The sequence below is a fragment of the Rana temporaria genome, chromosome 1 (assembly GCF_905171775.1).
Source record: "Rana temporaria chromosome 1, aRanTem1.1, whole genome shotgun sequence".
Lineage (NCBI taxonomy): Eukaryota > Metazoa > Chordata > Amphibia > Anura > Ranidae > Rana > Rana temporaria.
This window is the reverse complement of record NC_053489.1, coordinates 213,106,513-213,120,870: the sequence shown is the minus strand read 5'-3', so window position 1 is coordinate 213,120,870 and position 14,358 is coordinate 213,106,513. Positions and strand designations below refer to the sequence as shown.

Sequence of the window (14,358 nt, the reverse complement as noted above, 5' to 3'; positions counted from 1 at the left end):
ACATAGGCCTTCCAGACCCTGTAGTAAATCACCCTAGAGACCGGTTTCCTGGCTCTGATCAGGGTAGAGATTACTTTCTGAGACAGACCTCTACCCCTGAGAATCAGGGATTCAGCTTCCAGGCCGTCAAGTTTAGATGCCGTAAGGCAGGGTGGAGGATCGGACCTTGCGATAGCAGGTCTGGTCGTAGAGGAAGAGTCCAAGGGTCTCCCACTACCATCTTTAGGATTAGTGAACGCCATGCCCTTCTGGGCCATGCTGGAGCTACCAGGATGACTGGTATGTGCTCCACCCTGATCCTGCGCAGCAGGCGGGGTAGTAACTGGAGCGGGGGAAATGCATAAAGAAGTTTGAACTGATGCCAAGGGCAAACCAGCGCATCGGTTCCGCAGGCCCTCGGATCCCTTGAGCGGGATATGAACCTGTCTAGCTTCTTGTTGAGTCTCGATGCCATGACATCCACGTCCGGCACTCCCCATCTCTGGCAGAGTGTCTGAAAGACCTGTGGATGTAGAGACCATTCCCCCGGCAACAGAGTCTGGCGACTTAAGAAGTCCGCCTGAAGGTTGTCCACTCCTGGAATGAATATTGCCGATATGCAGGGCACATGAGCTTCTGCCCACAGGAGAATCAAGCTCACCTCTCTCTGAGCGGCTTGACTCTTGGTTCCCCCTTGGTGATTTATGTATGCCACTGCCGTGGCATTGTCCGATTGAATTCTCACCGGGAACCCCTGCAACTTGGACGTCCAAGCCCAGAGGGCTAGTCGAGCAGCTCTGAGCTCCAAGATGTTGATGGGCAACTGCTTCTCTGGCTTTGCAAGTACCTTGGCGAGTGCAACCATCCAAAATTGCTCCCCAGCCCGTCAGGCTGGCGTCTGTGGTTACTATCTTCCAAGCCACTGGGCTGAAAGACTTCCCCTTCAGTAGATTCTGAGGGTCTAACCACCAACACAGACTTTGTCGGACTCTTGATGAGAGCGGCAAAGGGATATTTAAGGCCTGTGGCCTCCTGCTCTATGCTGACAGGATGGCTGCCTGCAGGATGCGAGTGTGGCTCTGGGCGTACGGTACCGCCTCGAATGTGGCCACCATCTTGCCTAGTAACCGCATATATAGGCGAACAGTTGGTTCTTTCTTGCTTAGAACCAGTAGGATTAATTCCTTGATGGCTTTGACCCTTATCAGAGGCAGAAACACCCTCTGTTGTTCTGTGTCTAACCTCATGCCGAGATATTCCAACTGCCTTGTGGGCTGGAATGCTGATTTTTCTCGATTTAGGACCCAGCCGAACCTCTCGAGGAACTGAACTGTGAGGGCCACTGCTCGTTCCAAGCCAGGAGACGAGTGATCTCTGACTAGGAGGTCGTCCAGGTATGCTAGGATCGTGACCCCTTGGATCCTTAGATTGGCTAGGATTGGAACTAGGACCTTCGTAAACACCCGGGGGGCTGTAGCCAACCCGAAGGGAAGCGCCACGAATTGGAAATGACGCAGAGCCACCGAGAAGCGTAGAAATCTTTGATGTGGCTGGTAAATTGGAACATGAAGGTAAGCATCCTTTATGTTTATGGATGCCATAAAGTCGTCCTTCTGAAGTGCGACAGCTGCTGACCGCACGGATTCCATCCGAAATGAGCGGACCTTTAGGTATGCATTCACCATTTTTAAGTCCAAAATTGGCCTGACATCGCCGTTGGACCTTGGGATGATGAATAGGTTGGAGTAGAAACCTAGCCCCTGTTCTTGGACTGGTACCTCTACTATTACCTCCTGAGAGAGTAGATGATTCAATGCCGCTATTAATGCGGCTCCCTTCTTCGGATCGTTTGGTACCCTTGACTCCTGAAAATGAGGAGGAGGAAACTTTAGGAAGTCTAATTTGTAGCCTGTAGCCACGGAAGACCGTACCCATCTGTCGGGAATGCTGGCCTCCCAAACCTCTGCAAAGAGACGCAGTCTTCCCCCCACCTTCGTGGGTGGGGGCGCCCCTTCATAAGGCCGGCTTGGGGGCTGGCTTGCGAAACCACTGCTTCTTGCCTCCGGCGGCCTGTCCCTGCGATTTGTTAAAATTTGATCTTGCAGGAGGCCGTCGATACGGTTTGGTATTGGAAGGCCCCTGCCCAGGGGAGTACTGTCGTTTAAACGCAGGCCCCCGAAACTTCTTCTTGGTGGGCAAAAAAGTACCTTTTCCGCTTGAAATGGTCTGAATGTATTTATCCAGGTCTTCTCCGAAGAGTCGTCCTCCATGGAAGGGGAACCCTACCAGGAGCTTCTTGCATGGGGGCTCTGCCTCCCAGCTCTTTAACCATAAGAGTCTTCTCATATGGATAAGGGATAACGATAAACGTGACGCTTGCTGGATAGAATCCTTAATCGCATCTACTGTAAAGCGTATGGCCCTAGGGACATCCGAAAATTTTTCTGCCTGCTGGGCAGGAATAAGTTTAAGCATCTGCTTAGCTTGATCCAATAATGCTTGTGCAACCCCAATTGCAGCCACAGCTGGCTGCACTACTGCCCTTGCAGTAGTGAAGGAGGTTTTAAATAGCGTTTCCAAGCGTTTATCAACCGGATCCTTGAACACCTGTATGTTTTCTACAGGGCATGTTAAAGATTTGTTAACACATGAGATGGCTGCGTCCACAGCCGGGGCTGCCCATCTCTTGGAAAATTTCTCTTCCATAGGATATAAGGCAGAGAATCTTTTAGGTGGTACAAAGATTCTATCTGGCTTGGTCCAATCTTGAAACATAACTTCCTCTAGCAGAGGATGGATCGGAAAAACCGCATTGCTTTGAGGCGCTATTAGTGAGCCCAAAGCTGAAACCGTTGATACTTGGAGATCTGGTACTGGCAAGTTGAATGTCCTATGGACCAAGTCTGTTAATACTTGAACCCACCAGCTCTCCCCTTGGGAGGCTGCGCCAGACGCCTCCGTACCCGGATCGTCGATCCCTGAACCTACTTGGTCCTTGTCCAAGAGGTCGTCCAATTCCCCTGCGGAAGGGGCCTCCTCATCTGAGGGTTCACGCTCGGGCGACGGAGATCTATTCCGTTTTCCATCTCCTTTAGAGAGGTGGACAGTACCTCGTCCTTGACCACCCTAGGGTTGGACTGACCCGTGCCAGCTCCAGCCCCAGATCCCGATGGTTCCACCAAGGCTCCCTCTGGGGAAAGCAGCGGCTGCCATGGTACAATACCGAGGTACGCCCGCTACTTAACGGTGTTTGGAAAAATAAATAGTTATTGCCCAAAAACCTTTTTGGGGAAAAAATGCCTTCTTTCTTATTAACCTGGTTTGTTTCTTTTTTTTTTTTTTTTTTTTTAAACCAAAGAAAGAAAAACTATTCTGTCCCCTTTAGTAGTATTGCCAAAAAACTGCTGAAAAAGAAACACCTATCTCTAGGGTAAAGGACAGTCTTTTCAAGACTGTAATACTCTTCTTTGGCCACTGTGTGTCCTCGGCGCCCCACGCTGCCGCTCTGATCCTTCCTCTCTCAGTTCCAAAACTCACTGAGCTGGGAACCTATTTGGAAGGGCCGCCCCTTCCTTTTACCTACAGGCCCGCCCTTCCCCTGTCAGCAAACGGCGCGAAATTGCGCCCATATCACGGGGAGGCGCGGGGGGGGGGGCGCCACACGAGGAGGTCAGAGGCTGATCCTGCCGTCCAGGCCAGGATCCACAGAGCGGCATGTTTTTCCTGCAGCAACCGCCTGGACCTCTGAGCAGGCTTGCAGGTAGGAGCATTCACTCCCAGCTTTTTTTTTTTACATAAGAAACCTCAGTAGATTCCCAGGGGCTTCTCTTAGAGAGAATTGTCACTATACACACAGGCCCTTTTTCAATGCTTTCTAGCACCAGTTGCAATACTACCAGGGAGGTCACCATTATGGGGAATATATACATATAGAGTCATCCTATCCTAAGATATGTGACTCACCTTGCCAGATGCAGCGCATAAACTTTAGGCATGTCCCACTGTGACCTCCCCCCAGAAAACCTGCTGCGAACCAAGTTCCGCAAGTTTCCCCTTCACTTACCTGCTCCATGCCGCAGGACTTTGCACAGCAAGAGGTCCAATCTTCCCCCATCTCCGTGGGGCGTCTAGACCTTCAGGCCCTGGGTTCCTATGAAGGAGCCACTGTCCTGGGCCCATATAGCACTCTGGCAACAGAAACATTAGGCCCCCAAAGGTTTCTAAGTTCTGGGCCCAGGGTCCAGCTCTCTAAAAAGAAAGCATTATGGGCTATACCCCATTGGTTTGGGGTCCGGTTACTGACCACTTTAGCACTGAGGCCTTTGGACAGAACCGGTTAGCCCACCTTAATCCCAAGGATGTGGAGGCAAGCTAAACCATGACCAACACCTAAGACACTGGCGTAAAAACTGAGGTACTCCTCCTATGGGAGGGGGTTATATAGGGAGGGGCACTTCCTGTTTGAGATTGCCAGTGTCCATCACCTGAAGGTACTCCATATAACCCATATAGTAATGAATATGCCGCTCTGTGTCCCGTGATGTACGATAAAGAAAGCTTGATTGGTTAAGATGTAGCCTTTAAGCGTATCTAATCCCAAAAAACAAAAATTAAACATAATGCAGGTTACCACAAGTATTCAGACATGGAAGCTGCATTTGTTCTTCAGGCTTTTTTCCCCACTATTTTCAACTGGTGATACTGCCAATAATACACTTCCTATTTTAGGGTGGCTATGCTCTCTCAATTGGATCTATGGAAAGAGCCATGGTTATTACAAGTGCTGCACTTCAAACATTTCATCTCTATTCCATAGATGATGGTGGGATAAGTAGTTTACAAAGGAAAGATAAGATTGTTTTGCTTTCTGCCCTGTATTTCTAGTAGAATCAGCCAGTATTTTCAGCTAGTAAACTAATAAAAAAAAGTTTTATTTATTTTTTTAGTTACTCCAGGATGTAAAAGGTTTGAAGGGCATCTATTTAACGTAGAAGTTCTGCCTAAAACTAGGCGCGAGAGGGGACATTCCGCTGCTCACCCGGGGCTCTCCCGTCCCACCGGAAAGCCAAGGCACCAACCGGCACATCCAAGCCGATGCTTTGTTCGGGTTTCGGATCTAGTAACCCGGAAGCAATGTCATGACATCACTTCCCGGATTACTGGCATCTTAAAGGCGCCAGATTAAAAAAATCACCTACTTACTAGAGATCAGTGATACAAGATTGCTTCATCTTGGCTCACCAATAGACTGCTTTTCAATTATGTACTTTCTCACTAAAATTGTATTTTAGTGAGAAAGTACAGATATATATATATATATATATATATATATATTTCGACTATCATTAATTTAAATGAATATATTGTCGGCCATTATGGACACCTTTTGTAGAGGTGTTAAAAATCCTGCTTACTGCATTTTTGCTGCATATTTGACAAACTGTACCAGAAAGCACACCTCCCCATTGAGATGCATTGCAGACACAGCAAGAATGCATTTTTTGGTCACGTGACCTATGAAAAACACACCATAAGCAAGGTAAAATTGCGGGAGTTTTTGGCAGCCATTATGGGTGCTTTTTTTTTTCCACAATGCTGAAAACCCTATTTTTAGCAGCCTAAATTTTGGCGCATCCCTAATCTTTATTGCACATATCCACCTGCTTCTAATCTGGAAGGAAGAGTTTTGCAGCGAGGCGTTAATCAGCAATTCCTAGTTTAAAATCAGGACTAGGTGTTTGCTCATTTTTCTTGCTTTAGGAAGTGTACTTTTATGGAGTAACAAATCACCCCACTGTCTGTTTCCCTCATCTGTCCAGCACAAGCAGTGGGATGCAACGTCTGCTTTTATAAGGATTCAGATGGAGAGAAGGTTTCCACCAAGTGGTTTAGAAAACTTCTGATCAGGCATCAAGAAATATAGGGGGGTTATTTACGAAAGGCAAGTCCACTTTGCACTACAAGTGCAAACTACAAGTACAAAGTGCCCTGAAATTGCACATGGAAGTGCAGTGGCTGTAGCTCTGGGGGGGGGGGGGGGGGACATGCAAGGAAAATAAAAAACAGCCGTTTAGTTTGCACATGATTGGATGATAAAATCTGCAGAGCTTCCCCTCATTTCAGATCTACCCCTCAGATTTACAAATTACAATTTACACTTTGAGTGCAATTTCAAGTGCAATTGTAGTGCAAAGTGAATTTGCCTATCGTAAATAACCCCCCATAGTGTTACACTTTAATTGTTTTGTATAAAGCTGATAAATGTAAAGCATACAGAATTTATTCACATTGGATTTCATTGTTCCGCTTGTAGGAACTGCATGCCATTTTCCCATGGCTCGTCGAGCTGGTCTTTGGCAGCCTGGATGGCAGCATAGTGGGCTGGAACCTGAGACATCTGCACGATAGAATACCTTTAGAGTTTCATACTGCACTGGAATTCCTGCATCCTAGGTAATTACATATCTACGTGCTTCTGCTTTGTAATGCAAGTGCTTTTTGTCCTCCCTGACTGGCATTTTATTTTTCCGGGGCTTTAGTGGTGAGGTTTCTGCCTTGTGCTTCCAGGTCTCATGACTACCATTAGTCATTATACTGTGTGAGGGAGTCTTGTCTTTGTTCAGAATTTTTTTTTATTCATTTTACAGTTTGTAGTACTAACACTGCTGTATATCTTTTAATAATCATATTCATTTGAATACGTTTTTTGTTTCTTTAATATCAAATTAAACCCTACAGTGAAATGTAATGTCCGCATATTAGATCAGGGCCCCCTCTCCTATAAAAAATTGCCATAAATTACAGGGGCAAAAATGTATCTGTAAAGAAAGAGGTTGGAATAAATATTTAGCCCCCATCATCCACATTGCAGGATGTGATGTCAATATAGTTTTAAGGCAAGGATGAATATCCCAAATCTTGTGATAAGACATATCCAATGTGAGAGCATCTTTTTTGCAAGATTTGGAATCCGCAACATTCCCAGGATCTCACCGGAAGGATCTTGTCACCCTTGCCCAGACACTGCAGGCAGAAAACAAGGTTAAAGAAAGTATTTTAACTTTTTTCTTTCTCATGGGTACATTTTTGTTCTTGTTATATGCTGATTTTCACAGGGCCCCCTGTTCTAATAGGTAGACCAATGCTTTAACAAGTATTTGGTATTTCGAAGGGCTGGTCAACCTAAAACGGGCATCTGTCTCTGATCATTTTGGGAGATTTTTCCTACAATTCTTTTTGTCTTGAGACAGAGTACCTAGTATAAGGTCTGTTCCTTTTATGTCTAGCCAAAAAAGGAATGTTTTCATAGACCATGGAGCATTTATTTAAAATTCAGAGATCCAGTCGGCAGAGTTGGGTGGGGTGGGTTTAGGTTGGTGCTTTCAGCGGTGCTCTGTGTTTTTGGAATGGTTGCACTGCTTTTTGTACTGTATGATCCATTTCTGAACTTTCTTTTAGGTCGTTAAAATCAAATTTATTCTGTAATTGCGGTTTGTGAGGTTTACAATTAAATAACGATCTGTAATTGCAAATACAATAATGCAGAATCTGGAAGTGTTCTTTATAATATATGTGATTATACCAGGCTTCAGGTAATGTTTTCTAGGTATAATCATACTTCTAAGATTGTAAGGCCAAAGCCCACTGTTGGCTGATGTCACTAGGCTGGTCAAGAGAATTAGGGCCAGATTCATGTAGATTTACGGCGGCATATCGTATCCCGTTTACGTTACGCCGCCGCAAGTTTCCAGCGTAAGTGCTTGATTCACAAAGCACTTGCGTGTAAACTTTCGGCGGTGTAGCGTAAAGCCGTCCGGCGCAAGCCCGCCTAATTCAAATGGGGCGTGTACCATTTAAATTAGGCGCGTTCCCGCGCCGAATGTTCTGCGCATGCTCTGTTTGGAAATTTCCCGCCGTGCTTTGCGTGAAATTACGGCGCCCCGATGTGTTTTTTGAACAGCGACGTGCGTAACGTACTTTTGTATTCCCGGACGTCTTACGCAAAAAAAATTTTTAAAATTCGACGCGGGAACGACGGCCATACTTTAACATGGATGGTGTCATTTTACACCATCTAAATAGCACTCTTAGCTTTACGACGGGAAAAACCGACGTAAGAGAATGCGACGAATGCGCGTACCTTCGTGGATCGCCGTGAACAGCTAATTTACATACCCGACGCTGGAAAACGACGCAAACTCCACCCAGCGGCCGCCGGAGAATTACACCTACGATCCGAAGCCGTACGCCTGTCGGATCTATGCCAAAAGCCGTCGTATCTTGGTTTGAGGATTCCAAATCAAGATACGACAAATTTGAAAATACGCCGACGTATCAGTAGATACGCCAGCGTATTTCTGCTGTGAATCTGGCCCTTAGTCTTTAATGTCTGGATCCACCCAGATGCCTGAGTAGCAGCTGGCTCAGCCTCCCAGCGCACCGCTGAGAGCCTGAGCCAGCCACTTCCACAGGCCAGAACTTTAGTGAGTGCTGGAAGGGTAGAGCAGAGAGCTTACTGAAGACCGAGACCTGAGCGATCAGTGGTCTTTGATCACTCAGTTCTCACGCTTAAAGGTGGCAGGGACAAATACAGCATCGGACTGATGCTGCATCCACTTAGGCGAGTGTGTTTTTTTTAAATTATTTTTTCATATCCCACGCTTCTCTTTTAATCGTAACAGACACAAATGATGTTTTTTTTTTTTCTTGTTTATATGGGCAATGTCTGAATTCAGACAAAGTTTGATACCGGAAGATTGAACACTGAACAGAAAAATTGCAAGCCTGCCCCTGAATAACCTTTCCACTACCAAGTATGCCTCCATTTTCTGCTAGTGTGCCAGGAGGGTGGACTACATTAATTCCGCTATTCTGCTATAACTAGTTTTTTTTGCAAAATTTTTTATTGGCCTTTTGATTCTTCTTCTCATTATCTTCAAGAAAGATTCCTCACTAACATCACTGCTTAAGATGATCAATACATAGCAGCTCTCTGTTACCGATGGTTTTACCAGAGAATGGGTTAAAGCTAAGGGGGACTAAGTGCAGAATTCATCTGCTGCTACAAGCACTACATGGAATTCCCATCTTCAAGGTGTTCTAGCTGTCCGCCTATAGTGACCCTCATCAGCACCAGCTGCCTGGGTTTGCGAGATCCTGAGGCCTTGTCATACCATTATGTGGGCACAAAATGTCTGCACCTAGACATGGAGGGGGCAATTCCGCTGGTACAGGTGACCCTTGCTCTCCTAACAATTTCAAAGGCATCTTTCAGGGAACCAAGGATTGCTATCTGGAGTCCAGTAATCTAGTAAATTTAGGGTCTACATTATCAGACTCTCAAGTCCCTTCCCTCTGTCACTGACTTCCCGGCACCTCAAGCCTTTGTGGCTAGGTGCACCTTTTTCCCAAAAGATACTCATCGCACGGGCTCTTAAGTGCACCAACCCAATGCAGAGTGTGCCTTTATACTTCCTGCTGCCTTAGAAGTGGCCAGACCACTGGTTGCTGTGACCATCTCTGATTTCAGATTTAAGCCGACCATACGACATTTGGCTGGTTTAGCAGGCACCAGCTGAATTTCGATCCACGTATGGGCAGGCTGGTTGTATAGAAGTAGATCTACCGATTTGACTTCTGTACAACCAGCTTGTTGGATAAATACTGCTCAATTAGTGCCGCCGGCTATAGCCAGCAGTGCTAATTAGTAAGGATGAACTCCGACGTGTTCGCACAGTCCACGTGAAAAGCCCGCCAATAAGTTGGCAACACGCTGCGCTATTTACAGGCAAGGAGACATTGTCCCGATGCTCGGCTGCAGAGATCGAGAAATGTCTCCCTGCCTGTGATTAGCACAGCGCCGTGCAGACTTCCTGGCGGGCTCTGAACTTGGACTGTGCAAACACGCCAGAGCTCATCCTTACTAATTGGTGTATTTTGACAGTGGGAAAGTCTTCCTGCCACCAGAACACATCAACTCAGCGGGAGCAATTCCCCCATCCACCTTGAATGTGTCTGATAGAATTGGGTTATTTTATTTTGTTTAGTTCAACCCGCTGGTTAAAAGAACAAGAAAATTATCGATGTATGTGCCGTCTTAGAGTCCCAACAGTCTATCTCTGAACAGACTGGTTTTGAAGCACCACAGTCTCCTGCCATCACCTCAGGGTTGCAAAGGATAATTTTGGAACTTGCTGATGCAGGACCTACTACCCTGCATTTGGAGAATCCGAATTCTGCATCCAGCTTTAAAACTTTCAGCTCCTACAGTAGCGGGAATTACTCCTTAAATCCCAACTTGATCTGGCAGATTTTGCCCTCCATCCTGAATACGATACTGGAATGCTAATGTCACAGCCAAAGAGCATCTGCCTCCTTGGCCTTCGAGAGATATTGTCTCCTTGGGACCTGCTTCAGTGTAGGTGGTATAGGGAGAGGCAAGCTGAATCTCACCCTTCTTCATCTCCTCCTGTATTAGGTGCCTGCAGTCCCATCCCAGACAGCCCATAGGGCTCAAAGTCAGATCTCGGATACCAAGTTGGGGATGATCGCTTGAGTAGTTTTTTTTTTCTCTGGCATTCAGGGACAAGGCACCAGTCCCACCTCTTGATCCCTCGCTCCAGCCCATGTGTTAACTCAATGTCCGGAGCTGTGCCCCATCTGGGGCATTCACTCTCCTGTCCTTGGGGCATGAAAACCCTTCATGGTACATGACACCACTCCTCGCTGGAAGCCCTCTCATTGGTGACAGTGTGGTCCTGGGGGGCTTAGTTTTCAGGTAAGTTTCACATAATGTGCTAGTATGTGATGCATACTAGCACGTTATGGCTTTACCTTGCAGGTTGCAAAAAGAAAAAAAACACAGCGGTTTGCTACCACTTTAACTGAATTGGGATGTAATTTTTGTAATTGTCAGTGATTGCAGTATTCTAATCTGCATCTCCCCAAGCTGACTGCCATTGAGTGCCTGTTGTTAACCTGTTCCATCCGGGGTCCCTGAGGAGGCTGCGGCTGGGCTATAACCAAATGCTCGATTTGCTTGCCCTCTGGTAAGTGGCCTTTTATTCCGGTGGAGTGTTCACCTATACTGTTTTACATGTCACTTGGTGGTGTGGATCGTAGGATATTATCTGCAGTGATTTAACCTACAAGAACTTTATGTTTATCACTTAAATGCTATGTTTTATTTCCTCACGGACTCATACCATAGTGATTCATGTTATCTATATATGGATTTTTTCTATATCCATATTCTCAGAGTTTCCTATCAAGAGTGTTTTAAATGTGTGGCGTGGCTTTTTGTTTTCGTTTTGTAATTTGTTGATTGATAAACGTTTCTCTGTTATCTCCTAATGGTCTTTCTTTTGTAATGTTTTTTTTTTTTCTGAAATAAAATCTTATTTACTTTTTATATAACACAGTGGTGCAATGATGAAGCTTGTTTATAAGCTACAAGCAGAAGACTACAAATATGATTTCCCTGTTTCATATCTGCCAGTAAGTTATCCTTTTTATCACGTTGTCAAAATATTCACAGTATCCCCACTGTTCTCTCTGGCTGTCATAGAAGTAATGTGCAAATTGTGAGTATACACAACCCAGCTAATCATATTTGCTTTAATTGTTGCTTACCTCACCTTTGTTTTGGTTGAACAGGGACCAGTCCGCACATCTATCCAGGAGCGCGTTTTACCTGAATGTCCTCTGTATCATAACAAGATCCAGTTTCCGACATCTGGAGGGCTTGGCCTCAATCTTGCCCTGAGTATCCTTTATAACTGTTTGTATATTCATTCATACCCATCCAGTGTCTGAAATGGTAATTGTAAAATATGACACTGAAGAAACTGCCTAGAAATACGTTTACTGTTAAGAAGTATAATTGGTGATTTTGGCATATTATTTCCTTAATGTATTTCTCAGACCCTTTCGAGTATTTTGTTTTCCACTTTGCCATCTGCCTCATCAGACATAGAGTAAGTGAAGACTTTATGGATATAACATTTTGTTGGTGAACTGTATATATATGTGTGTGTGTATGTATGTATGTATGTATGTATAAATATATGTATGTGTGTGTGTGTGTATGTGTATGTGTATATATATATATATAAATATATATATATATATATATATACATTTGGTGCAGCGCCAAATACGAGTTCTGTTTTTGAACAAGGCATGGAATGCTGCCAGGGCCAACTCCCCTTTCTTTATTCATCTTCCCACAGCAGTGCACCAGTCCTATTTCTCTCAACCTACATAAACCAATCATATCCTACTTTATAAAGTAAGCAATGGCACTTCTTTCTTCCCTAAAGAATTATTTACTTATTTTGGATGATGTGTTGGGCTTCTTAATTGCTAGTCACACAAGAATCATGTTTACAACAAATCCTCTACCGTCTCATTTTTCTTCCTCTACAACACTGTTGGAGAGCTTAAATTGGCCAAGCAAATTTGTGTGATTTGCTGACCCTGTTCTTGCCCCCATCTCTATCATACCTCTCTTTAGCAGTTTCCCATAGATAATAGCTGACATTGGTCAAATGCATCTTATGCCATTCTGAGCTGCTTTCTGATCAGAGAGACAGGACAATATGCAGTACTTGTTTACAATGTTATATCTATAATAAAAGTAAAGTCAAACTTGCAAATGTGTAAACTGCTGTGATCTTGAAGGAACACCAAACAGTGGTTGGCTTCTCCTTCACTGTCCCTCTAAACAGAGGTAATTTATTTGTTGTAGTGTGTGTGTGTGTGTGTGAAGCCTATTGGATCATCTATCAAGGGTGTCAAACTGTAGCCCTTCAGCTATTGCAAAACTATAAGTTCCATCATGCCTCTGGGAGTCATGCTTGTAACTGTCAGTCTTGCAATGCCTCACGGGACTTGTAGTTCCACAACGTCTGGAGGGCCGCAGTTTGATACCCCTGATCTACATGACCAGTGAGAGTACATGACCCTTGCAGTAGAAAAAAATAAAAATAAAAGTTCAATTTATATATTTAAATAAAATGCACCACATGTATTTGAGATGCGTATTTACTTATCTTACCAATTTTTGTATAGCTTAATTATTTTGCAGGTACTCCCTCATTGTGTCTGTATGTTGATATGCGTATGCTATAATGGTACGTTGTTCTTTGTCCTTGAACAGTCCTTTAGGCCACACAGTTTATTCTCTTGTTATGTAACGTTGTATTTATTCCTGCTCTTTACCTTAAAAACGCTGACAGAAAATGCAGACAAATCTTGCCATAGCCAGCAGGAAAAAGCAGCAGGCCTAATAATTTTATATAGTGATTGCTAATGTGTTGTGTTAACTGTGAGCATGATTTTTTTTTTTTTCTTATAGACTGACTCTGATCACCTGGCAAGCACCTCCCAGAGTGCCTATTTTATCCTGGTGGATACATACCTAAAATGGTTTCTTCCAACAGACGGAAATGTTCCACCTCCCAATTTCTCCAATCCTGGTGGGGCCGTGCCATCACCAGCTCCAAGGTAGCATATGACATATTTTTCAAGGAAAGTTCAGTAATGGCAGCCTACATATTTTTGCTCCTATACAGGTTTCCTTTGGGTATGTTTGTAGCTCTTAAAGCGGAGGTTCACCCTCAGAGAACACATTTTCCCCTTAGATTAATGCTCGTTTTGTCTAGGGGGATCGGCTAATTGTTTTAAAATATGATCCGTACTTACCGTTTACGAGATGCATCCTCTCCGTCGCTTCCGGGTATGGGCTGCGGGAATGGGCGTTCCTTCTTGATTGACAGTCTTCCGAGAGGCTTCCAACGGTCGCATCCATCGCGTCACGATTTTCCGAAAGAAGCAGAACGTCTGTGCGCAGGCGCAGTATAGAGCCGCACCGACGTTTGGCTTCTTTCGGCTACGAGTGACGCGATGGATGCGACCATCGGAAGCCTCTCGGAAGACTGTCAATCAAGAAGGAACGCCTGCTCCCGAAGACCCATACCCGGAAGCGACGGAAGAAGATGCAGCTCGAAAACAGGTAAGTACGGATCATATTTTAATACAAATAGCCGATTCCCCTAGACCGAACGAGCAGGAATCTAAGGGGACAAGGGCAAAAATGTAATAAATGGGTGAACTCCCGCTTTAAGTACTAGTTGCACACCGCTTTGATTCAGTAAAATGGTGATAGCTTAGTGAGAAATTCAAACATTGTTATAGTAGATACTATACTATGCCTAGAAATGCTTAGTCTATAACAGACCAAAAATATATGTAATATGCTACTGTTTTATTTCTTCCTAACTATAACTTGCCTGTTTTGTTTTTTTACTATTAAATCTTATTTTTTTAGATCTCCATCCATATCACTGACATCTTATGGCACCCACCCTAGCCTTCTAA

At 44.7% G+C, this 14,358-nt stretch overlaps 1 protein-coding gene across 2 annotated transcripts in view; it reads left to right on the top strand.

Moving 5' to 3' along the window:
- The window catches only part of SMPD4 (sphingomyelin phosphodiesterase 4), a 55,764-nt gene that overhangs the window by 6,392 nt on the left and 35,014 nt on the right, over positions 1–14,358 (top strand). For both annotated transcript variants that reach the window (XM_040349343.1, XM_040349335.1), the window contains exons 3-8: positions 6,293–6,432; positions 11,400–11,475; positions 11,635–11,743; positions 11,902–11,954; positions 13,337–13,485; positions 14,309–14,358. The exon at positions 14,309–14,358 is cut by the window's right edge and continues 80 nt beyond it. In XM_040349343.1, coding sequence (XP_040205277.1) covers positions 6,293–6,432; positions 11,400–11,475; positions 11,635–11,743; positions 11,902–11,954; positions 13,337–13,485; positions 14,309–14,358 — 577 coding nt within the window. The remainder of the gene's footprint in view (positions 1–6,292; positions 6,433–11,399; positions 11,476–11,634; positions 11,744–11,901; positions 11,955–13,336; positions 13,486–14,308) is intronic.